This window comes from Spea bombifrons, chromosome 2, assembly GCF_027358695.1.
Source record: "Spea bombifrons isolate aSpeBom1 chromosome 2, aSpeBom1.2.pri, whole genome shotgun sequence".
In the NCBI taxonomy this organism is placed as follows: Eukaryota; Metazoa; Chordata; class Amphibia; order Anura; family Pelobatidae; genus Spea; species Spea bombifrons.
In genome coordinates this window covers 2,358,296-2,386,157 of record NC_071088.1, presented here as the reverse complement: position 1 = coordinate 2,386,157, position 27,862 = coordinate 2,358,296, and the positions used below count along the sequence as shown (strand labels likewise).

The following is a 27,862-nucleotide window of genomic DNA, read 5'->3' as shown; positions in this document are numbered from 1 at the left end:
CCCCCCCCCGCCCCCATCCTACTTGGCACCCCCTGTATACGGAGTCCCCTCCCCCAGAGCTGGTAGTCATTGAGACCCCCTATCTGTGCCAGTGTTACTTGGCCCTGTGACCCCCCAACTGTCTGCTGCCTACGTGATCACCCCCCCCATCTGCTGCCATCTTGTTACCCCCATTGGATTGCCCCCTGAGGGATGCTGCACCAGGAGTGACTTGGGGATAAGGTGACCGGTAAGGGGGACTTAAACCCCAAAAGAAGAGGCTGTGCGCTCCGCTTCGGGGGACTTGATGGTCTTGCCCTCTGTCTGGCTTCTATAACCAAGAGAGAGAAGGCGGGCGGCTGCATCATGTCAGGGAGGCCGAGAACCACTTCCTTTGCGGAGAGCTGTAAACCCGTGCAGCAGCCGTCGGCGTTTGGCAGCATGAAAGTGAGCCGTAAGTATACCACCCTCTCCTGGGCACGGGCGGCGTGGTGTGTCGGGGTATACCCTCACATAGAATGACCGGCGGGCCGAAGCTGGACAAGTGCCAGGTAGCCATGGCTCCTGGGATTTGCGGCTGGCACCGAACCTCCGGTCTCTGGGCGAAACTCGCTTCTGGCGCCTCGGGTATTTAAGCCGACTGGAAAAATTCTAGAGTCTTAACTGATTTTGGCCAAAAATTCCAAAATGTGAAATATAAAAAATTGGTTAAGCTTAATATAAATTCTGCCGGTTCCGTAACGTGTCCGGTGTGCCGGCCAGATCTGGTAGCGTCCTTTGCATTGACTGTCCCCCAGAGCTTGCAATCACTAATTGATATTTATGGTTTGTTCACAACGAACAGATGGCTTTGCCTCCCCGTTTTACCCGTCACAATGACCTCCTGCTCTTACTCTGTCACCTGATTGCCTGGCAGTGCCTTGTGTAATAATGACATCATCAAATAATATGTATTATGTCATGATCCGTGATACACCGCGGTGATGTGTGCTACGACTCTGGCCTTTGCAGCCTTTAATTGCCCCCCCCCGGCATCTCAGAATATCCCCTTCAGTGGTAGGGATTGGGACATCGAGGCACATCGATACCCCCCCCCCACCGCTGCTTAATTGACCATCTGGTATTCTGGCACCGCTGCAAATGTCACAAGTCCTTTATAGATATTACTTTTAATGTGGCCTCCGGGGGTCTCTGACCGTTGCCGAGACCCCCAGCTGTCTGGCCTGCTTGGGGGGGGGCAGCCTCTCTGTCTCTTATCGATGCACCGCCATTGCTGCAGCATGGAATATGTCTGCAGGACGGTGAAGTATCTCAGAGGCTTCTAACGCAGCGAGTCCGGGGCGGCCCTCGCTACGCTCTCTTGGACAGCGAGCCGGATCTCTAGCCTTTAAACACGCCGAGCAGGCTGGTGGGAATTGGATGTATTGTGTGGGGCTGTGCAGCTGTCCTCAGCCCCACCTTAACGCAAGCCACGGCCTCGTCGTCGCATCAGGGGGTCTTTACCGGCGAGTGAGCCCAGTGTCAGCCGCTTTACAGCCCCCGTTATAGATTGAATGGCATAGATCTCCCCGGTGTTTGATTGGCCGGTGCAGGATCCCCCCCCCCTCGCCGTGTCTTCTCTCCACCCCACCCTTTTTCACCTTGAATAGACAGAAAGAATGGGCAGAGGGATCGGACCCCGCGCCGGCGTGGCAGACAGCGCCGCTGCCACGGCACCCGCTATACATCAGGGGCTCGGAAATAATAGCGTAAACGTTTATCCGGAGACGCTTGGGCTTTAATATTAAAAACAGAAACCGATTAACCGTTCATGGGAAAAAATCCTTTCATTCGGTTCCTTTCATTCACCGTTATCACTAATTGTATATGTCGTGCGAGGCGTGTGATCGGCGGCTCGCGTTCCTTGCCCGTGCCGTTGGATCGGGGGGCCCCGTGCCGTTGGATCGGGGGGCCCCGTGCCGTTGGATCGGGGGGCCCCGTGCCGTTGGATCGGGGGGCCCCGTGCCGTTGGATCGCCGGGAGCGCCTCTGATTTTACGTTGTGTGATGTTTGGCAGAGAGCGGCCGTGACAAAGACTTTTACGGGTTCTGAGGAAATGCGTTTATTTTTAACGTTCCCGAAATAAAAGCAGTAATGGCCCCGGGTGGCCGTGCCGGTGTTATTCGAAGGCCCGCCGAGTCCTCCTCTGCAGCCGCCGCGTGCTGGAGAAACGTCTATTCATTGAAAAGCCGTTTCCTTGGAAGCGGCAGCGGTGGGAGGACTCGATCCGCCCCGCTCCCGAAATAAATCCGGCCCCGGGGGCCACACGCTGTGTGTTCTGCGAGTATGTTCATGTTTATGGGGACATGTGGGTGAAAGGTTTGCAGGCAGGAGTCCTCGCTGTGCCTGGGTATACTGTAGTGCTGGTAATGAGGACTGTCACACGGCCTGAGGCCAGTCCCCAGCAGAGATTTCCGGAGAGACCGCGGAGAGGAAGTGGATTTAAAGCTGCCGTTCCACTCTCTCTCGTACACGATGCACATAAACTGCGGCAGGTCTATCATTTTACTCTCTTTCCTCCAAAGCTTTAATGGCAGAAAAATAACGCAGAAACTTCCAAGGCGCTTTTTTTTCAGTTTCTATGACAACAGCATATCGGCGCATGCTATTTTTGGTCACATGACAGTTGAGTATTCCTGGCAAAATTTGTATAAATCCATCGCCAATATGTTGCTGCCTGTATTCTGGCACTGCAATGGTTAATCAAAATGGGTTTTTGTTACATTTGTCGCTTTCCTGATTCTTACTTTTCCCTCAGTAACTTTACAGATTAAAAAAATATAATATAGGTTTAATTATATTATATATATATAATTTATTACAGCCCCTCCCCCCTACGGGTGCACGTTGGAGCAGTCGTCTTGACTTCCTGTTCTCTGTGTGATTGGTTTTGCCCGTAGAAGGGGTATTATGTTTTCCCCAGTATCACGGAGGCAAGCAGCGCGTGTCTTGATTGGCTGCTTTGGTTTCCCGCAGCCTGTTGCCAGTCCGTCAGGTGGCCCTTGTGGGCCACAGGTGTAGGGGGGTATGCAGAGCACGGGGCTTGTGCCTTCTCCTGCTTTTAGTGGTATCTCCCCTATTGGACCCTACCGGCTTCTGTACCCGCATGGCAGCAAAAGGGGATAAATGTATTTGGGGGGGGGTTATTTAATTTCTGTTACTTTTATAATTTTTGTTGGAGACGTAATGGTTTTTGTGTAAGCGGTTTATCACTTCTGTATACTAATAACTGTAGCAAAACTAAGAAAAATTGCCCTGCCCCATGGGGGAAAATGCCCCGGCACTTAAAGGGTAAACAAAAATGCCCTGTGAGAGCAAATCTTTCCCCGCCAGTCCATGGAGGGGTAGAAAACCAATGTCTGGCGGTAAACCCCGCCCCCAGCCAGTGTGGGAGGAGCTCCCAGTCTGTTATGGGCAGGGACATGTGTGGCGAGTCCACCCCCGTCATGATCTGTATGTAGTTCTGTGGATATTGGTTGAAATGAATATAAATAGCGTATATATATATATATATATATAGGAAGCCCGATTAATTCATGCTCCGTCCAGATGTTTGAATCGCGGGGCGGAAGTAATCTTCGTGTCCGAGGCGATTCTATAGAGGAAATTCGTCGGGTACGAGGAGCAGATTCCAGCAGCCCCCTCATACAGAAATGTGCACAGTGTCAAGGAGCAGCGTGTGAAGGGACCATGGATGAGAAGTATGGTGGCCGAGCACCCAACGCGACTCGCATTCGCTGCACTTTGGGCAGAGTAGAGGCGACGTTAATGTTGTTGGGAGAAGCAGGCTTGTCGTTGCTCTCTGTATGGACATTATGGTAGCCCAACTACCACCCGGGTGGCCAAAGTGAAATCTCAGCTCCTCATAGTAATAATCTTAACGTCCCTTTGAGATCCCAGATTGTCCATAATTCCTGTTAATGTGCTATTTATATAAAATCACCTCATGTGGAAGCCGCCATCTTGCTGCCCCGGCACAGGGTATAATTCACCCTGAGGTATCTGTGATAATAGCGTTACGGAGGGACCTGCGCGGCTGGAAACAATCTCTAGCGCTAGAGGCTCATGCGCGGTCCGCTAAAACAACGCGGGGAGAGAACAGGAAGCGGCTTCCAACTTCCTGCTCGGGCTGACGGGAAGGAGAGAACAGGAAGCGGCTTCCAACTTCCTGCTCGGGCTGACAGAGGGACGGAAAAGGAAGCGGCTTCCAACTTCCTGCTAGGGATGGAAGTTACGTTCGGTTTACAAATGAAGTTGCTGGTAATAGCGGGCCTGGTGCTGGTTTTCCTGGACGGGTCGCTGTTGCCCCGGAAGCTCCGTTTCTTTCTGAAGTCGGTGAGAAGTTGCCCCCGCGGTAGCGTCTCCGGATCTCTGTTGTGGGTCGGCGCCGCATGTCGCCTAAGAGCCGGATCGCCCCGGTGGGTATCGGCCGCCTGCGGACGCTTCTGCCCCCGGGCTTGTCCTGCTCTGACCTTTTGTATCGTTACCCTCTCCCAGCTCACCCCGCCCTGCGGAAGGACGGATGCGCTCGTGATCCGCCCGCCGTGCAGTAACTGTAGGGGTATATAGGAATATATATAATATGTATATATATAATATATACTGACGGCTGCCGCTGGTGCCCCAGCGTGTGATTGCTGCATCCCGCCAGCGCATTGGTCGCGTATATTGGTCACTCGCGGACTATCCGGCTGTCGGTTACGAGGTCGCTGTCGCGGACCCGGATTGGGTCGCAGGCTCGGGCAGCGCCGCCGCGGGACGTTTGGGTACGGCTGCAGACCGTTGCACCGGCTTGCGTGCTGCGCTGATCTGCGTGATGAGACGGGCAGCGCTGGGTTTGGGCCCCTGTCCTCGTCACCGCAGACACATAGCTTCTTCCATTAACGCTTCTCGGAGAATTTGCACATTTATTCCTCCCCGTTACTTCTCTTTCCTTGGTGGAAAACACGCGCTACATGTGATCCGTGCCCCCGCTGAGACGGGCTCCTCCTGTGTACGTTCGAGGTGCTGAGGGGTCGCTGTGGTAGTCGGGGATTATGTGGGTTGAAATGCAGGCAGTAGAGAGCACGTCGGTCCCTTCTTCACACGGTTTGTTAGTGTGTGCCCGTGTTGGGTATATCTGGCTGGTTACTGGGAGTGAAATATTAACCCTCTCTGTGCCCGTGATGCGCTCGGTATTGCAGCGCGAGAATAGCTTCCCTGCGAGCCCCTAATGTCTCGAGAACCCCGGACGCGCATGGTTATTACATTATGCAGCTTTGGGGTCTGTCCAGCGGGCCCTGCCAGACCCCTGTATTCTCCCTGATGTTGCTGGCGGCTCTCCGTGTCCGGCCCCCGTGAGGTGGGCCGGCGGCTCTCCGTGTCTCTGGGTTTTGTTCTGAAATGTCCTTTACTCCGTTCATCGGATCGTTTCCCCTCTTTGTAACGCGGCTTCCGGTGGCCCCCGGGCAGCAGGGTCTGCGGTCCCCTCTCTGATGAACGCGCGGAGGCGGACGGGCGCAGCGATGGCCGCTCCCCCCCCCCGGGCTCCTGTAATATCCCAGCGCTCTCTGTAATTCCCTCCCGGGCCTCGTCTCCTAAACGCTGCTGATCTTTGCCCCTCCGCTGTCTGCGTGTGGAATGCGCGGTTTCTTACCCGTCGCTGGCGTGTATCATACGTGTCGGGCTGTACAGGCAAAGAGTATCGCAATCAAATCGTCCGTTCCTCTCTGTGGAGTTGGAATTCGGGCTGGATTTCAGCTTTTTAAGATCTTTTTTTTAACTTTATTTTATAGCCTTGTATTTAACCCTTCTGTGTCGGGAATGAAGGAACTTCCTGCTCTCTTGCAGGACCGGTGACTTCCCGTATTAGATCACAAGCTCTTGTGGCTTTGGGGTTTCTTGATGTACTGCAGACTGTGCTGATGTCCGACGCCGACGTGTGGTGAACCTCTGACCCTGCGTGACGGCAAACGTGCATTTACAAGAGGAGCGAGGCGCAGGGAGGGTGCGAGAGGCGAGGTGCAGGGAGGGTGCGAGAGGCGAGGAGCGAGGCGCAGGGAGGGTGCGAGAGGCGAGGAGCGAGGCGCAGGGAGGGTGCGAGAGGCGAGGAGCGAGGTGCAGGGAGGGCGCGAGAGGCGAGGAGCGAGGCGCAGGGAGGGTGCGAGAGGCGAGGTGCAGGGAGGGTGCGAGAGGCGAGGAGCGAGGCGCAGGGAGGGTGCGAGAGGCGAGGAGCGAGGCGCAGGGAGGGTGCGAGAGGCGAGGAGCGAGGTGCAGGGAGGGCGCGAGAGGCGAGGAGCGAGGCGCAGGGAGGGTGCGAGAGGCGAGGTGCAGGGAGGGTGCGAGAGGCGAGGAGCGAGGCGCAGGGAGGGTGCGAGAGGCGAGGAGCGAGGCGCAGGGAGGGTGCGAGAGGCGAGGAGCGAGGTGCAGGGAGGGCGCGAGAGGCGAGGAGCGAGGTGCAGGGAGGGCGCGAGAGGCGAGGAGCGAGGCGCAGGGAGGGTGCGAGAGGCGAGGTGCAGGGAGGGTGCGAGAGGCGAGGAGCGAGGCGCAGGGAGGGTGCGAGAGGCGAGGAGCGAGGCGCAGGGAGGGTGCGAGAGGCGAGGAGCGAGGTGCAGGGAGGGCGCGAGAGGCGAGGAGCGAGGCGCAGGGAGGGTGCGAGAGGCGAGGAGCGAGGCGCAGGGAGGGCGCGAGAGGCGAGGAGCGAGGCGCAGGGAGGGTGCGAGAGGCGAGGAGCGAGGCGCAGGGAGGGAGCGAGAGGCGAGGAGCGAGGCGATTACGCGTGGTCCATCTGTAATATTTTGATAACACCAGACCGGTGATGTTCCTCCTGGCGGCTCCGTGGCGGGCTTTGCCGTGTGAATGCGCTGCGGGCCCCTCGCTGGAGCCGGCGGGTTTATGTCCCGGGAAGCTGGGCCCGTCAGCAGCCGTTGGGGGGGGGGGTTGGGTTCGGCCTCTTGCTGCCCCTGTTGTTCGGGTTCCAGCGCTGGCGGTTCTCTGCTGCGTCGGTGTGAAAACTCCTGGTTTCTATTCGCTTTTTCACTTTTTTTTTGATGAGTGCGAGTGCGGCTGTTCTTCCCGCTGATTGCCTGCGTGACGCGTTGAAATCAATGGCAACGAAGGAAGAAGGCGGCCAGATGCGTCGCCGGAGAACACGCATCATGTATAATGATCCTCTGCTGAAGCTTCGGGTACTGGGGGGCTCGGCGTCTCCGGCCCCCTCTCCCGTTGTCGAGTGAAGGGTTCTGGATTGGTTGTTGCCGCGGGCGGTTTGTTTTCCGGTGCTGTTTCCCCCGGGTCCGTTCTCCTCAGGCTTTGAATACTTGGTGAGATCCGCGGAGTCGTGGAAGAGGCCGAGGCGTTCCTGTCTGTCTCGATGCTGCGTCTGTTGGGAGGATTAATGATCCGGTCCCCCCCCCCCCAATCCATCGTGAGATCAGAAGATCGTTCTTCCTGCCCCAAACCCACAGAAGTTTGGAGAGTGGAGATTACTCGCCCGGGGTATCTGCGGACGCCTCCGGGGTATCTGCGGACGCCTCCGGGGTATCTGCGGACGCCTCCGGGGTATCTGCGGACGCCTCCGGGGTATCTGCGGACGCCTCCGGGGTATCTGCGGACGCCTCCGGGGTATCTGCGGACGCCTCCGGGGTATCTGCGGGCGCCTCGGGGTATCTGCGGGCGCCTCCGGGGTATCTGCGGACGCCTCCGGGGTATCTGCGGACGCCTCCGGGGTATCTGCGGCTGGTGGAGCGATGGAAGTCTCCAGAAGGTCTTTACACCTTTCGTGCGGGGCGGGGATATGAACGTTATGCTTTATTTAGTAGACCGGCCCTTTAATCGGCTGTATTGCGTCATACTCTTTCCTCTCGCTCACTATATACAGTAAATTATTTTTTTTCTTGTAACTTTATTAGTCTCTCTCGTTTATTACACTTCAGGGTTCGGGGAATTTGTAGCGGTTTATCTGACGGAGCGTCCTTCCCCTGCCTGATCGCACGTTGTGTTCCCAGCCGGGGCTTGTGTGACGGACGCAGCGGTCCTGCGGCATCTGACTGCAGCGCGTTGGCCGGGGGATGCGTTACTTGTGTTTAGGGGTCAGTGCCCTGCCTGAACTTAGTTATGTCTCCCCTCGGGGCACGCGGCGGTATGACGGCTGGCTGCGAGCGGGTGTGATGTGTTTGCCGGCGGTGCACCTGTCTGCCAGCCACGTGTGATATATATGCCAGGTGGGGCTCTCCTGTCTGCAGGCACCGGCGGTGAACTGGTTAACCCCTTTCACATGGGAGGAATAATCCGAGTGACTCATTTCCCCTGGCCGTACACGCATGTCTGGCGTGTTCCAAGGTGTATACCCAGGTGCATACCCGTATGCCGTTTGCGTGACTCGTGTCCGCGTGACGCCCCCCCCCAGCTGTGCCGAGCGGATCGCTTGCCGCGAGACAAACGCCGTTATCAAGCAATTAGCACCAGGCTGGATAATGCGCCGTTTAGGTATTCGGCCCCCGGATTAACGCTAACGCCCCCCCCCCGGGAAACCCGGTACTTTATCCCGATAATTCCTGCCGGGTTACCAGCAATAATTACCGATAAGCCGGAACACGCGGTGTGGGGGGGTCAGGGGGGCTTCGCTCCTCTGAACTTCTGCGTTTGCGTTAAATTTTATACAGAAAATGAAATCGGTTGCCGGTAATGCCTCGGTAGTCGGGCTGTGACCGGTACCCCGGCGGGTCTGTAACGTCGCTTCTCTCGCCCTATATGCACACCCCTCCCCCGTAGAGCGCTCTGCCCAGATTTACTGCCCTCACTGTATCTGCCACCGAACAAAGAACCCCCCGCAACTAACAATATCCACCTCGGTCTCTGGCTTCGGAGTCCGTCTCGGAGTAGACGCCCGGCAGGGTTGGCATTAACCGCCTGGCAGCGGGTTACCCGAAAGGGGTTAATTCCGTATAATTACCCTCTATGGGGTTCGTTTGTGTGAATGCAGCGAGGGGGTCCCGCCGTGCAGCTTTCGTGCTGAGTCACGAGTCGAGCGATGAGATACTGTCACGGCTTTGTTGGCGTGTAATCTGACATGTATGCACGCGAATCAACACGCTGTGACGGCCCTTTAAATGACTTGTCCCGTCAGTAACTTCCCCTCCCGGCAGGTAGACGGACCGCGCTGACGTCACTCGTGGCTCCGGAAAGCCTGTTTGGTTTGGCAGCTTTTGGAGTGTCAGGGAGGCCTTGGGGCACACGTTCAAATACTTTACTGAGAGGGGGTGGATAAGTGGAACAACCTCCCAGCAGAGGTGGTAGAGGGTAATACAGTGAGGATATTAAACATGCATGGGATAGACATACGGCTCCTGAATCTAAGACGAGACCAACGACTGATTAAGGTTTGAGTCGTTACAGCAGGAGAGACGGGCGGCTAGACGGGGGCCGGGTTGTTACTGGGGTTGCTGGTTTTGTTGGAAGTTTATTCCGTTGCTCTTCGTTCTTTGGCGGTTAATGAGGGGCTCTAAGGACTGACGCATAAGACCGCATCCGCCCCCCTCACAATAACAACCCCTCCCCCGTACTGCCGGGTCCAGCCCCGACCCCGGGCAGTGGAAATACAGAATTTGCAGATCGGCCCCATCCTTTGGTCTCGTCTTAGATTCAGGAGCCGTATGTCTATCCCATGCGTGTTTAATACCCTCACTGTATTACCCTCTACCACTTCTGCTGGGAGGCTGTTCCACTTATCTACCACCCTCTCAGTAAATTCCTTTCCTTACACCTTCACGTTTTTTGGCACATGCGTCCCTTATACCAATGAAATCTTTGTGACGTGTGAGTGATTTTCAGAACGTTTATTGCACCTCGTTTCAAGTAGGATGTATTGTAAAGGAGCGGGTGGGATGATGCTTTATGGGGTTTGCGGGTAAAGCTTTACCCCGGCGGCCGGCCCGAGATTCTCTGCCGCCTCTCTGCTTGCATCGCTGCCGCTTTATTGGAACGTCGTGCCCTCAAATAACCCGCCCCGGGGCAGATTGCTCATAACTGCGAGTCATGAATTAGCGGGTAGATGAACGAGCCGCTGGCCCCTCGAATTATATCTAAGGGGCTTTTAAATTGTTTAAAGTGCCAGCAGCCAAGGTCATGTGACCTATGATGTCAGAGCTGCATGTCATAGTGTTCTGGCCCATGTTACATAAGCAGTGCTCGGGCGGTATGGCCCACCAATGGGACGCTGCCCCTCAGGGGTAGAAACGGACTGCGGGGACTCGGTGGGGCGTGCAGCGGGGGGGAGGGGTTTGATTCGGTGGGGTGTGCAGTGGGGGGCCGGACGGATCTGCCCCAGGTATAACTGCAGCTGTATGATTACGGAAGTCTCGTGACTGACGGGGCCGGAGCGGTCGGACCCCCAGCGTGTTTGTTCTGCGTGTAGCCGTCGGCTCGGGGTGCTTTCGGGTCGCTCTCCGTCGGGGTGGGCTGAGGGGGGCAGAGCGGGCGGCGTGGGGTATAAAGGATCTGACCACGATTCTATTTCATTTTTCAGGAGACAAAGATGGCAGCAAAGTGACGACGGTGGTGGCGACCCCGGGGCAGGGCCCGGACCGCCAGCAGGAGGTCAGCTACACGGACACCAAGGTGATCGGGAACGGCTCGTTCGGCGTCGTCTATCAGGCCAAGCTCTGCGACTCGGGGGAGCTCGTGGCCATCAAGAAAGTCCTGCAGGACAAGCGCTTTAAGGTGAGTGAGTGCGCTCGGTGGGACGGCGGCCGGGGCCCCCGCGTTGTATGTCTGGTCGCCTGTGAGAATTTTATATGTCTGTCTAGAGCACAGGAACGAGCTGCCGCATCCCCCCCCCAGCTCCTCCATCCCTAACAGAAACACACACAACTGCTTGTAGATTGTAAGCTCTTGTGCGCAGGGCCCTCTTCACCCGTTTCTATAAGTCTAATTGTTATGTTACACGCTACTTGTCATATCCTGATTACCCATTGTACGTCGCTGCGGAATATGATGGCGCTATATATATATATAACAAAACATAACAACAACTCCGGAAGCTGTGAGTTCAAAATTAGCACAAAGAAAGACTTTTTATATTTCAGATCATTTATATTTTTATAAAAGTAACGGTTCCGAAAAACGGAATAAATGCTAAAACACGGAAACGTCCCGTGAAATACCGGTCGGGATCCTCCGCGTTTCGCTCTCGCCGGACGTTCAGCGAAGGAAATTCTCGTTCCTTTGTCTCTGGGCGACGCCCACTCTGTGTCGGGGGAGGGGAGCGCACGGCGGAGGCGCTTTACGGCATCCTAACGCGCAACGCCGTAAAACCTGGCAGCGGGATCCTGCCACTAAATATTCTGAAGTTTTGGCAGCTCGTACATCAGCCCCCCCGCTGTTATTACTCCTCAGGCCCGGTTTAACCCCCTCCTGCCACGTTTCATTTGATTCTCGGGGGCACACGGACAGCACACGGAACATCATGTTATGGAAACGTCACCGTATTTCTCGGTGCTGCGGATGTCTCAGTAACCGCCGTGACCCAATAGAGACGTTTAAATAAATAAAGGGGTTAATAAAGGACGGGACGAGGATCAGAGACGGAATGGAAGGAAGTTTTACGTTACTGAGAGGGTGGTAGATAAGTGGAACAGCCCACCAGCAGAGGTGGTAGAGGGTAATACAGTGAGGGGATTAAACATGCATGGGATAGACATACGGCTGCTGAATCTAAGACGAGACCGACGACTGATTAAGGTTTGAGTCTTTACAGCAGGAGAAACGGCGACTAGACGGGGGCCGGATGGGGCCTATCTGCCGGCGGGTTATAAAAAGCAGTTTTCGTGCAAAATGCTAATAGTTGAGCAGTAAGCTGAATTATTGCGCTGGTTGCTATGGCGATTGCACTGCTTCCTTGCCGGCTGGGGTTGAAGCGCTTGTGATTTCTCATGCGCGTCGGGACGCCGTTGTGTGAAGCAGCTGTCGGATTCCAGCCGCTCTCAGGCTCCCCTCCCCCGCTCTCCGCATACTTCCTGGCTGGATCTGTCCCGACTCACATGGCTTCAGTCCCTACAAACTACCCTTCCCGTGCCAAAGCAGCCAGGAATGTGGGGAGGTCACATGACCCAGCGGAAAAGGGCCTAATAAGAGCCGGATTGCTGGCCATCATTAACCCCTTCCCTGGGCTGTGTGTTTTATATAGCGCTGTCACATTCCGCAGCGCTGTACAATGGCATTGGTGCCCTCCCTCCCTGTGAGCTTTGCCCTCCCCACGGAAACACCCCCCCCCGGCTCTCTCCGCCGTCTGCAGAGGAGGATGTCTGACTCTCTTGGACGGCGACCAGAGGACGGGACGCTCTCGCTGGGCCCGAGGCTTTGTTGGCGTCTCTGTGATAACGGTGACAGTGCGCTCGCTGCCGGTGTCTGGGCGCCCGCTGCAGGAGGGGTCTGGGTAACGGTCGCTGCTGTCGCGCAGGTCGTCTGAGGCCATCTTTATATGTTTATCGTAGATTTCAGAATATCGCTGCTGTAGCAGGAGCGCAGCGTGGGTGACACATTTAGCAGGTCTGCCCCCCACGGAAAGCCCGTGCGATGGTTAAATATATATATTGTGTGTGGGGAGCAGCCGTCTGAACTTCCTGCTCTAAGGATCGGCTTATTCCTCCCCATTCATTAGTCTCTCTCCCCCGTGAAGTCATTGATTGGTTCAGACAGCCTTTATGGTTGGTGTCGGGACAGGAAGTTGATTGGGGGGGTGACCTTTTGGAGTGGTCGGTAACGTTTGATGTCCTCGGCTGTTATATTTGGGGGGGGCGGGGGCCGCTGGAATCACTACCCTGAAACTCTAATAATGAGAGCGTTTGGGAGTCTCGCCCGCTCCGCCCGGATGTTTTCGTCGATGGGGTTCGCTGCCGGATTTCACAGCTTTATGCGCGGAGTCTAAATTCAGATCAGCCTCTCAGGTTAAGAGGAAATTCTCCACCGTTTGTTTTATTCCTCGGATCGGAGTAAAAAAGTTTCCATAAATATTTTCTGCTTCTTTCACCCCGGTTGTAGTTTTTGCCCCCATAATATAAAGTTTTCAGGCCGCTGCATATCAGCCGTTTGTATGATTCTCGCTCTGTTATCTGATCCCCGATCTACTAACCCCCCCCCCCGACTCCTTATCATACTGCCTGTGGGGGACAAAAGAATGACTCAGTCTGAATCACCCAGTCGGACTCTCTGACTAATGAAAGTCTATAGAGGAATGGACTTAATTAGCATCGCCATAAAGCATCAGCTCAGTGCGGTGTTTGAGCCGGGAAAGTCACCCAAAATATCACATGACTGACAGCAACGGCGGCTCCAGGGGTTATTACTGCATACAGCGCTGGGGGGTTATATTACTGTATACAGCGCTGGGGGTTATATTACTGTATACAGCGCTGGGGGTTATATTACTGTATACAGCGCTGGGGGTTATATTACTGTATACAGCGCTGGGGGGTTATATTACTGTATACAGCGCTGGGGGTTATATTACTGTATACAGCGCTGGGGGTTATATTACTGTATACAGCGCTGGGGGGTTATATTACTGCATACAGCGCTGGGGGGTTATATTACTGTATACAGCGCTGGGGGTTATATTACTGAATACAGTGCTGGGGGTTATATTACTGTATACAGCGCTGGGGGGTTATATTACTGTATACAGCGCGGGGGGTTATATTAATGTATACAGTGCTGGGGGTTATATTACTGTATACAGCGCTGGGGGTTATATTACTGTATACAGCGCTGGGGGGGTTATATTACTGTATACAGCGCTGGGGGGTTATATTACTGTATACAGCGCGGGGGGTTATATTACTGTATACAGCGCTGGGGGGTTATATTATTGTATACAGTGCTGGGGGTTATTACTGTATACAGCGCTGGGGGGTATATTACTGTATACAGCGCTGGGGTAATATTACTGTATACAGCGCTGGGGGTTATATTACTGTATACAGCGCTGGGGGGTTATATTACTGTATACAGCGCTGGGGGTTATATTACTGTATACAGCGCTGGGGGTTATATTACTGTATACAGCGCTGGGGGGTTATATTACTGTATACAGCGCTGGGGGGTTATATTACTGTATACAGCGCTGGGGGGTTATATTACTGTATACAGCGCTGGGGTTATATTACTGTATACAGTGCTGGGGTTATATTACTGTATACAGTGCTGGGGGTTATATTACTGTATACAGCGCTGGGGGGTTATATTACTGTATACAGCGCTGGGGGTTATATTACTGTATACAGCGCTGGGGGTTATATTACTGCATACAGCGCTGGGGGGTTATATTACTGTATACAGCGCTGGGGGTTATATTACTGTATACAGCGCTGGGGGTTATATTACTGCATACAGCACTGGGGGTTATATTACTGTATACAGCGCTGGGGGTTATATTACTGCATACAGCGCTGGGGGGTTATATTACTGTATACAGCGCTGGGGGTTATATTACTGTATACAGCGCTGGGGGGGTTATATTACTGTATACAGTGCTGGGGGGTATATTACTGTATACAGCGCTGGGGGGTTATATTACTGTATACAGCGCGGGGGGGTTATATTATTGTATACAGCGCTGGGGGTTATTACTGTATACAGCGCTGGGGGGTATATTACTGTATACAGCGCTGGGGTAATATTACTGTATACAGCGCTGGGGGTTATATTACTGTATACAGCGCTGGGGGTTATATTACTGTATACAGCGCTGGGGGGTTATATTACTGTATACAGCGCTGGGGGTTATATTACTGTATACAGCGCTGGGGGGTTATATTACTGTATACAGTGCTGGGGGTTATATTACTGTATACAGCGCTGGGGGTTATATTACTGTATACAGCGCTGGGGGGTTATATTACTGTATACAGCGCTGGGGTAATATTACTGTATACAGCGCTGGGGGTTATATTACTGTATACAGCGCTGGGGGTTATATTACTGTATACAGCGCTGGGGGTTATATTACTGTATACAGCGCTGGGGGTTATATTACTGTATACAGCGCTGGGGGTTATATTACTGTATACAGCGCTGGGGGGTTATATTACTGTATACAGCGCTGGGGGTTATATTACTGTATACAGCGCTGGGGTAATATTACTGTATACAGCGCTGGGGGTTATATTACTGTATACAGCGCTGGGGGTTATATTACTGTATACAGCGCTGGGGGTTATATTACTGTATACAGCGCTGGGGGTTATATTACTGTATACAGCGCTGGGGGGTTATATTACTGTATACAGCGCTGGGGGTTATATTACTGTATACAGCGCTGGGGGGTTATATTACTGTATACAGCGCTGGGGGGTTATATCACTGTATACAGCGCTGGGGGGTTATATTACTGTATACAGCGCTGGGGTTATATTACTGTATACAGCGCTGGGGTTATATTACTGTATACAGCGCTGGGGGTTATATTACTGTATACAGCGCTGGGGGTTATATTACTGTATACAGCGCTGGGGGTTATATTACTGTATACAGCGCTGGGGGTTATATTACTGTATACAGTGCTGGGGGGGTATATTACTGTATACAGCGCTGGGGGTTATATTACTGTATACAGTGCTGGGGGTTATATTACTGTATACAGTGCTGGGGGGTTATATTACTGTATACAGCGCTGGGGGGTTATATTACTGTATACAGCGCTGGGGGTTATATTACTGTATACAGCGCTGGGGGTTATATTACTGTATACAGCGCTGGGGGTTATATTACTGTATACAGCGCTGGGGGTTATATTACTGTATACAGCGCTGGGGGTTATATTACTGTATACAGCACTGGGGGTTATATTACTGTATACAGCGCTGTGGGGGGTTATATTACTGTATACAGCGCTGGGGGGGTTATATTACTGTATACAGCGCTGGGGGTTATATTACTGTATACAGCGCTGGGGGGGTATATTACTGTATATAGCGCTGGGGGGTTATATTACTGTATACAGCGCTGGGGGGTTATATTACTGTATACAGCGCTGGGGGATATATTACTGTATACAGCGCTGGGGGATATATTACTGTATACAGCGCTGGGGGGTTATATTACTGTATACAGCGCGGGGGGTTATATTACTGTATACAGCGCTGGGGGTTATATTACTGTATACAGTGCTGGGGGTTATATTACTGTAAACAGCGCTGGGGGTTATATTACTGTATACAGCGCTGGGGGTTATATTACTGTATACAGCGCTGGGGGTTATATTACTGTATACAGTGCTGGGGGTTATATTACTGTATACAGTGCTGGGGGTTATATTACTGTGTACAGCGCTGGGGGTTATATTACTGTATACAGTGCTGGGGTTATATTACTGTATACAGTGCTGGGGGTTATATTACTGTGTACAGCGCTGGGGGTTATATTACTGTATACAGCGCTGGGGGGTTATATTACTGTATACAGCGCTGGGGGGTTATATTACTGTATACAGCGCTGGGGGGTTATATTACTGTATACAGCGCTGGGGGTTATATTACTGTATACAGCGCTGGGGGTTATATTACTGTATACAGCGCTGGGGTTATATTACTGTATACAGCGCTGGGGGTTATATTACTGTATACAGCGCTGGGGGGTTATATTACTGTATACAGCGCTGGGGGTTATATTACTGTATACAGTGCTGGGGGTTATATTACTGTATACAGCGCTGGGGGTTATATTACTGTATACAGTGCTGGGGTTATATTACTGTATACAGCGCTGGGGGGTTATATTACTGTATACAGCGCTGGGGGGGTTATTTTACTGTATACAGCGCTGGGGGGGTTATTTTACTGTATACAGCGCTGGGGGGGTTATATTACAGTATACAGCGCTGGGGGGGTTATATTACTGTATACAGCGCTGGGGGTTATATTACTGTATACAGCGCTGGGGGTTATATTACTGTATACAGCGCTGGGGGGTTATATTACTGTATACAGTGCTGGGGGGGGTTATATTACTGTATACAGCGGTGGGGGGGTTATATTACTGTATACAGCGCTGGGGGGGTTATATTACTGTATACAGCGGTGGGGGGGTTATATTACTGTATACAGCGCTGGGGGTTATATTACTGTATACAGCACTGGGGGGGGGTATATTACTGTATACTCCTTTGATCAGGGCTCCGTCTCCCCTCTCTGTTTCTTTAAATCCGTGCTCGTGATGCACCCGTTGTACTGCGCTATAGAATATGATGGTGCTATATTAATCAGTAAGCGATATTCCTCCCCGGCCTCCAGCTTAGCACGGTGTACAGAGGCTGCAGACGGCCCGCGGCGAGGGTTAAACGCGTGTCTCGCTTCCAGCGGGGCAGTCTCTCCACAAAGAGAGGTCACTTCAGGACGCTGCCCAGCTGTCTCCGGGAGAGCCGGGCCGCGCAGTAACTCTGCCCGCTGAGTACCGCTCGCTGGGTGCCGGTGCTCCGTCCGGTTCTGTACCGCATCACGGAATATGCAGGCGCTTTATAACTCCACAAATGTTATTATAATATAACGCGCTGGGGTCTGCCGCGTTCCGTGAAACCCCGTGCCATGCATTGTGATATCGGGGGGGGGGGCAGCGCGCATCGCTTCCGTATAGTGATCTCTGACGCTGTACAGCTGCATGACCGGTAACCGTTACACGGGAAGATCTTTTCTCGGTATACTCCTACCAGGGCTTTATCTCGCTGCCGCGCTCTCAGGTCTGCACCCCGAAGCCGCGATTGGCCGAGCCGTGGTATTAATGGCCGCTTCGCTCGTCCCGTTTGCCTCACGCAGAATTTTCTGTTTTTCTTTCAGAACCGAGAGCTTCAGATAATGAGGAAGCTGGATCACTGCAACATCGTGCGGCTGCGCTACTTCTTCTACTCGAGCGGAGAGAAGGTGAGAGGCTGCGCATGCGCCTTCCGTCACGCCCCGGGCTCCGCTTCTCGGTGTGACTGCATTCAGGACGTGTTTGGGTTTCGGTTTCTCTGTGGCCCCAGAGGTCCCTATGCATGTTCCGGGTCTGAGATTATTATGCTCTTTCCAGATCTGTTCAGCAGACCTTTTATCCCTCTGATTTATGCTCCCGTCGTCATGGTGAAGGTCCGACGGCAGAGCCTCAGTCACCAGAGTTATATAATATATATTACACTCAACAAACGGAACGCAGCAACTGCGTCAGAACCATTTTTTTTTTTTTTTTACAGACCCCCCCTACACACACACTCACTCACACACACACACACTCACACACACACTGACCTGTATGTACCGGATGGGGGAGGGGCGGACGCCCGGCTGCTCCAAGGGGCTGGAAAAGTCCTTCCTTTTGTGAGATCTGAAAGTCTTGACTTCAAAGCGGTCGGCCCTCCGAGTGCCTCTCGGCCCCCTGCAGGCAGATCACATGGATCCCATTAAACCTCTCATACAGCCGCTGATCAGTGAAGCGTGGAGACAGCTGGATCCGGCAGGCTGGGGTTAACCCTTCGCTTTCAACTTAAGAAGACACTTTGTATCAAATTCCCTTTTTTTGTATATTCTGCGCTCTATTATTTTAGTTCCGGTCGGAATATTTTAAGCAGCCGCTGCCGTCCTGCCGGGGATCTTCACGTGGATGTCCTGCGGCGTTCCACTCACTGCTAGGTGTTAACCCTCTCGTAGCCAGAGGGGTTGAGGAAGCTGTGTGGGTGAAGCTCGGGGCCGGGCGCGGACAGGCGCAGCTGGATTTGTCCTCCGTGTATTTTTATCTGAGGCGCTGAGCTCTATAAATACCCCGGGAGGCGCGGAGCTCATTTACACTACTGCGGCGGTGTCTTTCTAGGAAAATGAACATGATTGGGGTTAAAGCAGACCTGCCCCAGTATGTGCCCCGGTACCCTGTGCGCTCCGGGGGGGGTAGGGAGCCGGTGCTGGGGGCCACATTCCCAATGGGTTACCTTTTTTCACTTTCTGTAGTGAAATTCAGGTTTCTGATTGTGAACCCCGTTTACCTTCCCGGCCCCCCAGCGGCCCTGCTGGCCACACTCGCTGCCATATCGTTATCCGGCCGGTGCAGACAACAAGATTCAGTCATGGAATAGAACCCTGTGCAGGATTTCTACCATATCCTTCTCTGCCCCCCTCTGAGTGTTTGCTGCTTCCCCTCTGACCCCTGCGCCGCCTCCGCTCTGACCCCCCCCCAGCAATGCACCCGCCGCATTCTCTCTGGCCCCCCAGCGATGCCCCGCTCTGACCCCCCTCCGCTCCGCCGCCCCTCTGACTCGCTGTGTTGTCTCTTGCAGAAGGATGAGGTTTATCTGAATCTCGTGCTGGATTACGTTCCCGAGACGGTGTACAGAGTCGCCAGACATTACAGCCGCGCCAAGCAGGCCCTGCCCATGATCTACGTCAAGGTAATAACATGGCGGCCATTACCGTCCATGGCTTCTCTGTATATACATCTCCCGGCGCGCCAGACTCTCTTCCTCTCCCTCTCTCTCTCTTCCTCTCTCCCTCTCTCTCTCTTCCTCTCTCCCTCTCTCCCTCTCTCTCTCTTTCTCCCTCTCTCTCTCACGCTCTCTTTCTCCCTCTCTCTCACGTTCTCTCTCTCTCTCTCCTCGCAGTTGTACATGTATCAGCTGTTCCGCAGTTTAGCGTACATCCATTCCTTCGGGATCTGCCACCGAGACATCAAGCCCCAGAACCTGCTGCTCGACCCGGACACGGCGGTGCTGAAGCTCTGCGACTTCGGCAGGTAAGCCCCATGCGGTGTACAGCGAGGGGCATTAGTGGTGGGGTGCGGGGAGTGCTTCTGCCTCTTTATAGATTTCACCTAGAGTAGTGGGTACCGTTCTGGAGAGCCCATCCGCAGAAGGGTATTGACGCTGGAGACAGTTCGGAGGAGGCGACTGAAGTAATGGTTTCAGGGATTAAAAACGATCACGAAAGACTGACTTGCAGAGAGATTTATCCAATCAGTGCCAAGATATGCTGCGTGTTTTGGTGTTTTTGTTAGTTTTTTGGGGGGGAATAAATGGGTAAAATTTGCCCTCCAGCCCCGGCTTGTGTACGCTGCGGCCCTTTCACGTGTCAGTTTGCTCTTGTGTCTCTGCCCCCCCCCCCCCCCGTCTATGTATTTGCGTGTCTGATATTTGCTGTGATAAGCGAGTTTTCCCCTCTGGCAGGTACGGGCAGGTTTCAGCGCATGGCCTGTGTGTCGGCAGAAGCCTTTCCCGTGGTGTATATGATGATACGTGTCACACGTTTCCATAATCTCATACGTGTATCATATTAAAACAGCAGATCGTGATTTCCTTCCCGTTTACCCCGAGCCCTGATGCCGCCTCCTAGCCAAGTACGCTTCTTACAGCCGGACGCCATTTACATCCCGAGAGGCTGGATACGTGTCTCAACGCCATAGAAACATAGACTCTCCCGGCAGATCGGCCCCATCCGGCCCCCGTCTAGTCACCCGTTTCTCCTGCTGTAGAGACTCAAACCTTAATCAGTCGTTGGTCTCGTCTTAGATTCAGGAGCCGTATGTCTATCCCATGCATGTTTAATACCCTCACTGTATTACCCTCTACCACTTCTGCTGGGAGGCTGTTCCGCTTACTTAGACATAGGAGCAGTATGCCTATCCCGCGCATGTTTATATCCCCTCGCTGTATTAGCCTCTACCACCTAACAACTTAACATAACGAGTCCTGTTTATAGCGCCTTTCTCCCAGTGGCATCGGAATAATAGATTATATTCGGATTTTATTACCAGTCCGTGGCACTCGGTAGGATGGAGGGCTGAGTTGACTCTGCCAGGATTTGAACCAAGTGAGCTATCTCACATACTTCTGCTGGGAGGCTGTTCCACTTATCTACCACCCTCTCAGTAAAGTACAGCTCTGTACAAGTATAATGTTAGGGATGCACCGAAATGAAAAATCTGGACCGAAACTGAAACCAAAAATTCAGGATTCACTTGCCCGAAACAGAAAATGCCCCCCCACACACACACAAAAAAACACTTTTCTTAAGTTACGCCAAAATTGGACAAAACAAATCAACAACATACACACACTTACACATCCATGCTATCACACGCACACTCATTCATTTATTCATTCACTGATTCATATACTCATTCACATACCCTCCCCCGCCCCCTTACCTGAACTGCAGATCTCTCACTCGCAGACTTCTGCAGGGGCCCGGCTTCTTCCCTCTGCAACTTCTCTTGTCCCGCCCCCAGGGGAAGAAGGAATGAAGCAGAGTCACGTGACGTGCATTCATGCGACTGTGCTGGGTTCCTGCTTCCCCTGGCCGATACAAGAGACGCTCCCACAGTGTGTGCGACCAACGCGGAGGTAAGCTGCCCGGCCCCTGGCGCTGATTATTTTCGCCCATTTTGCTGATAATGCCCTTTTCTCCGATATATCGGTGCATCCCTAATAATGTTACTAGAATGTGCCTGTGGGCTCCGGCGCCGGCAGTTTACTCTCTTTACCTCCCGCTAAACGCTAGGATTACGGCGACGCTCAGAAAGTACAAAAGACTCCCAGTCTGTGATTTGTTCGGCCGGAAGCCATTCATTAAACTCCTTCTCAGCCTCCATTCACGCGTTCGTTAAAATCCTCCTCTCCGCGTCTAATCGCCGGATTAACAGAAATTAATCTCCCGCGCCGCGAAACCTCAGTAAACCCCGCCGTACAGCCGCGTTCACAGCACCTTCCCTACCTGCTGGGGCAATTTGTTCCCCGCATGTTGACCCCGAAGGCTGTATCGTTTATCAGAGTTACTTCATCAGAGGGACGACTTCTTCTTCCTATCGTAAATATTTCCGGTTTCCTTTTTTGCCCCATAATATAAAGTTTTCAGGCAGCTGCATATCAGCCGTTTGTATGATTCTCGCTCTGTTATCTGAGCCCCGATCTACTAAACCCCCCGACCCCTTATCATACTGCCTGCGGGGGACAATAGAATGACTCAGTCTTAATCACCTCAGCAGACACTCTCAATAATGAAAGTCTATGGAGGAATGAACTTCATTATAATTATACAGCGCTGGGGGTTATATTACTGTATACAGCGCTGGGGGTTATATTACTGTATACAGCGCTGGGGGTTATATTACTGTATACAGCGCTGGGGGTTATATTACTGTATACAGCGCTGGGGGGTTATATTACTGTATACAGCGCTGGGGGTTATGTTACTGTATACAGCGCTGGGGGTTATATTACTGTATACAGCACTGGGGGTTATTACTGTATACAGCGCTGGGGGTTATATTACTGTATACAGCGCTGGGGGTTATATTACTGTATACAGCGCTGGGGGGTTATATTACTGTATACAGCGCTGGGGGTTATAGTACTGTATACAGCGCTGGGGGTTATGTTACTGTATACAGCGCTGGGGGGTTATATTACTGTATACAGCGTTGGGGGTTATATTACTGTATACAGCGCTGGGGGTGGTTATATTACTGTATACAGCGCTGGGGGGTTGTATTACTGTATACAGCGCTGGGGGGTTGTATTACTGTATACAGCGCTGGGGGTTTATATTACTGTATCCAGCGCTGGGGGGTTATATTACTGTATACTGCGCTGGGGGTTATATTACTGTATACAGCGCTGGGGGTTATATTACTGTATACAGCGCTGGGGGTTATATTACTGTATACAGAACTGGGGGGTTATATTACTGTATACAGCGCTGGGGGTTATATTACTGTATACTGCGCTGGGGGTTATATTACTGTATACAGTGCTGGGGGTTATATTACTGTATACAGCGCTGGGAGTTATATTACTGTATACAGAACTGGGGGGTTATATTACTGTATACAGCGCTGGGGGGGTTATATTATTGTATACAGCGCTGGGGGGGTTATATTACTGTATACAGCGCTGGGGGGGTTATAGTATTGTATACAGCGCTGGGGGGGTTATAGTATTGTATACAGCGCTGGGGGGGTTATATTACTGTATACAGCGCTGGGGGGGTTATAGTATTGTATACAGCGCTGGGGGGGTTATATTACTGTATACAGCGCTGGGGGGGGTTATAGTATTGTATACAGCGCTGGGGGGGGTTATAGTATTGTATACAGCGCTGGGGGGGTTATATTACTGTATACAGCGCTGGGGGGTTATATTACTGTATACAGCGCTGGGGGTTATATTACTGTATACAGCGCTGGGGGGTTATATGACTGTATACAGCGCTGGGGGTTATATTACTGTATACAGCGCTGGGGGGTATATTAATGTATACAGCGCTGGGGGGGGGTTATAGTATTGTATACCGTAACGTTCATGTCTTTGGTGTCTTTTCTTCCAGCGCGAAGCAGCTCGTCCGCGGAGAGCCCAACGTGTCCTACATCTGCTCCCGGTACTACAGGGCGCCAGAGTTGATCTTTGGAGCCACCGATTACACGTCCAGTATAGGTACGGCGAGGGTCTTCGTGCCCCCAGATCCCCATCATCTGTTAACCAAGCGGCAGGTTTCGCTGGCATTTGCTGCTGCCATCTGTGCGTCCGGTCGCTGCTAGTACTACTGAAGGGTGGTTATTTTCCAGCGTTACCCGTTTATTACCCCAAGCTGTGGTATTTGTTCGGGGGGTCGGGGTTCTTCCTGTAACATGCGCTGCTTTCTCCCCCAGACGTGTGGTCGGCGGGCTGCGTGCTGGCGGAGCTCCTCCTCGGGCAGCCCATCTTCCCCGGGGACAGCGGGGTGGACCAGCTGGTGGAAATCATCAAGGTGAGAACCAAAACCTGGGCTTTATGTGTTCGGTTCTTTCAGAGGCGGAGCCTCCAAACACGCCCTCTCCCTCGATTGGAGGAATGGGGAGAGGCAGTCCCTGTGGCTCCACCCCTTTGCGGAAAGAGAGGTGCAGAAAGCGCTTCTGTCTCTGTCTCCGCGCATCGGCCGCGTGGTTCTGGCTTCTTGGAGGATTCCGCCTTTCTGCTGAAGCTCTCCGGGGGGCCGGGGACACGAAATGAGTGACAAAGTGCAGGAAACCAGATTTATGACCTCAAACTAAATGAAAAAAATGGTTTTTAGTCCGCTTTCACGTCTGCTGCGATGGCGATAAGAATGTAGGAGGGTCTGTCACTATTTCACGGGGGCGATCGACTAAGTAACTGAGAGCGATAACTTCAGCTTTATGTAAATACCATCGGAGCGGCCGGTTTAACTTCCCGCGTAATTATTCCTCCCCATCCAGCGGTTTCAGGCAGGTTTATCTGCTGGGGCGTAGTAGGCTTTTACAGCGAAGGATTGATTCTTGTTTATTAATTTCTATAGCACCATCATATTCCACGGCGCTGTACGTTCGTTATAAACCCTTTCCCGCTAATCAAGTCTTTAACGATTCAACCGTCTGCAGCTTTCAGAACTGAAATGAACAGAGCGGCCGCCCTGCGCCCTTCCAGACAGCCGCGCTGCCCCCTAGTGGGGGTCATTTATCAGGGTAGGCGAGGGGTCTCAATGTGTCTGACATGGGAGAGAAGAGAGAGGAATGGGGAGAGACGTTTAAATCCATAAAGGGGTTAATAAAGGACGGGAGGGAATTTATTCCAAAGGAGGATAAAAATTACAACAAGAGACTGGAATCCAACACTAGAGAGTCAGAGACTGAGATGGAACGGAAGGCAGTTTTACTTTACTGAGAGGGTAGTGGATTAATGGAACAGCCTCCCAGCAGAAAAGGGGATTTTGCAGCAGGAAATAGTGGGCTGAATGCATCTGATTTGCAGGCAAATTGTTGGTTTCTGGATTATAAGGAGGCTCTATCTATCGCGGCTGTTACAGCGGATCCGTGCATTCGGGTTCTGTGACATCACAGCGTCAGATGCCCTGCCGTATACAGGGGCCGGCCCACTGATTTATCTATACATTATACAGGGGGCCGGCCCACTGATATACCTATGCATTATACAGGGTTATAAGTTATCTTCCTCCAATTGTGATGGAGAGAATTGGTCAGATAACGCTGGCTCTGCCAGAGGCTGCCTCCGATCCCGGCTCCCATGTGTCTCGTTAGCCGTGGCCCCCAGTAGGTGAGGGCCCCCGGCTCCTGTGCGTCTCATTAGCCGTGGCCCCCAGTAGGTGAGGGCCGCTGCGGCTCCCAGGCGTTTAATCACGACGGCTCCTCTGTGTTTCAGGTTCTAGGAACTCCGACGCGGGAGCAGATCAGAGAAATGAACCCCAACTACACCGAGTTCAAGTTCCCCCAGATAAAGGCGCATCCCTGGACAAAGGTGAGCCCCCCGAGGTTGCACATGCAGCCCCCTACCTGCCTGGGTGACACCGTGGCTGCTGCAGCCATTAACCCCCAGCTTGCTTCATCCACCATCTCTAAACCGCATGATACCCGGGGGCCTTAACGGCAAGAGGGGTGACGGGGGGCCGGCCAGGGCTCGTTCCATAATGTATAGTTGTGCCGAGCACCTCGTTCCTGCAGTCACACAGCAGCCCCAGTCCTCCCCAAATCCTGCCCCGATTCGGGGTGTTTGTAGTAATTGACTGCCGTGTGTATTCATTTAATGGTTTAAAAAGCTATTTTAGAACACGCAACGTTCTTGATTATCTGCGTGTAGCTCCAAGATCACGGAAGGAGATGCGTGTTTTCCACGCGGTGCCCGGACCTCTAATTTATATATTTGGGCTTTTCTGACGTTCCCAACCCAAAATCCCTGTTGAGTCCTGGGGGGGGGAGTAGATACCCCGGTCACGCGTGTTACAGGCTCCTAGCGTGTATTTAAGGGATCTCTGTGGGCAATCATGTTCCGTGAGACCACCCATCCATCCCATCCATCCCACTGCAGAAAAGGCTAAGGAGCCGCCGACTCAGTCAGATCTATTTTTTTTGTCTTTAAAGGGTTATGTCTTTTTGCAGGTATTCAGGGCGCGCACCCCCCCCGAGGCCATCGCGCTGTGTTCGCGGCTGCTGGAGTACACGCCAACCGCACGCCTCACCCCCCTGGACGCCTGCGCCCACTCCTTCTTCGACGAGCTGCGAGACCCCAATCCCAAGCTTCCCAATGGCCGGGATTTCCCTCCACTCTTTAACTTTACCACTCAAGGTACCCAATGGCCCGTCCTGGGGTAACTAAGGGGGTGCTTGAGGTGGGGCAGTGATGTTTTAGGTTGCTGTCACTTTAAGAGGTTCCCTGTCCAAACAACTCCTTTAATGGGACTGCCACAAATAATCGGGAGAGTTAGTCTCGTAAAGGGGCCTGTAGTCAGAGGACAAAGGGTTAATTTAAAGGGCAGCCATATTTATTTTTATTGGGAGCCGGGTTCACCCCCGAAACCAGCGCTATCATGCACCCTGGTGACACTGGGTGGGGGTTGGGCTGTCAGCGTATTTTTAAGTTAAATTTAAATTTGATGACACCTTTTTACGTTTTGGGATTACTTGGGGATGCCACCACCAGTCCACCACAGTAAGACCAGATCTGCCTCCCAGCCTGGGTGGTTGTAGAGCGCACAGCTTTTGTTTCTCACTAATCCAGTTCGGATGTTCTCTCTCCTGTAGAATTATCGAGCAATCCCTCCCTATCGTCCACCCTCATCCCATCGCATGCACGGAACCAGGCCCCGGCGTCTGCGCCCACGAACGCCACCGCCACATCAGGTGAGCAGAGACCCCGCGGGAGACGCAGGAGCCCCATCACCCCCTCCACACCCAACACCCCCCAGTCTCCGCATCCCCTCCACACCCATCACCCCCCCCAGTCTCCCCACCCCCTCCACACCCATCACCCCCTCCACACCCATCACCCCCTCCACACCCATCACCCCCTCCACACCCATCACCCCCCAGTCTCCCCACCCCCTCCACACCCATCACCCCCTCCACACCCATCACCCCCTCCACACCCATCACCCCCCCAGTCTCCCCACCCCCTCCACACCCATCACCCCCCAGTCTCCCCCCCCCTCCAAACCCATCACCCCCCAGTCTCCCCACCCCCTCCACACCCATCATCCCCCAATTCTATTCCTTAAGGGATCTAGTTTCCATGGCAACACCCTATCAATGTCTGCTCTTGTGTCACATGACCAAGCGCTCCCGGCAAAATTTTACTTGATCGAAAGACGCGTTTCCGGGACGGGTTTTGGAATCCCGCAGTGCTGGGGGTCATGTTTAACTTAAGTTATAATTTAAATACGAAATAGTATAAATTGCACTAATTCAATATTAAATGGGTCCAAGACCCCCTGCCCATCCCCCCCCACCCCCGCCACACGGGATCCGGCTTTGATCATCCGCCTGTCTGTGTTTCAGATTCTAACGCCGGGGATCGCGGGCCGACCACCAACGCAGCCTCAGCCTCCGCCTCCAACTCTACCTGAGCCAATAAGAAGCATGTTCAGCGCACGGGCGAAAAGGGCATAGTAGCAAAGGGGCGGGGAATCAGAGAGGGGGAACACCCCCTTCCCTGAGGCCCCTCCCACAAAACACTGGCCACATTTATCAAAAAAAAAAAAATGAAAAAAATATATACATAAGAAACTGTAAAGGAAACGCCATCTTTTGTTGATTTTAGTGGTTCAGTTTTTTTTATTATTATTATTGTTATTTAACCTTGTAAAATATCTATAAATACAGTTTTTCTTTATTTTATTTTCATTTTTTATCTCATTAGTGATCTAGGGGAGAGGGGGGACGTAATTAAGTGCTGCACCTCTCCTCTCTCCTGGTCCGATTTAACTACTCGTGTGCCGGTGAGCAGCAGCTCCAGCAGATGAGGGTTAAACGGGGATGTTGCCGCCACTCCTTCCAGCCCCCCGCCTGATGTTTTCCTAGGGATTCTGCTGTAATCGCCAGTGGCCGGCCGGGGCCGGTAGCCCATCCAAAAAAATAA

The 27,862-nt window shown here is 52.9% G+C and overlaps 1 protein-coding gene across 2 annotated transcripts; it reads left to right on the top strand.

The window, feature by feature from the left end:
* The first annotated feature begins 34 nt into the window (after positions 1 to 34).
* Positions 35 to 27,862, top strand: GSK3B (glycogen synthase kinase 3 beta). Of its 2 annotated transcripts, none has more exons than XM_053455203.1 (11): positions 35 to 433; positions 10,523 to 10,716; positions 17,823 to 17,906; positions 19,289 to 19,399; positions 19,610 to 19,740; positions 23,328 to 23,434; positions 23,650 to 23,747; positions 25,154 to 25,249; positions 25,870 to 26,074; positions 26,530 to 26,628; positions 27,283 to 27,862. In XM_053455203.1, exons 1-11 carry the CDS (start codon positions 346 to 348, stop codon positions 27,348 to 27,350), a joined length of 1,281 nt encoding a protein of 426 aa, XP_053311178.1. In that variant the 5' UTR covers positions 35 to 345; the 3' UTR covers positions 27,351 to 27,862. The 2 variants fall into 2 exon arrangements, with proteins under 2 accessions (XP_053311178.1, XP_053311179.1); XM_053455204.1 differs by having other exon boundaries at positions 36 to 433; positions 25,888 to 26,074.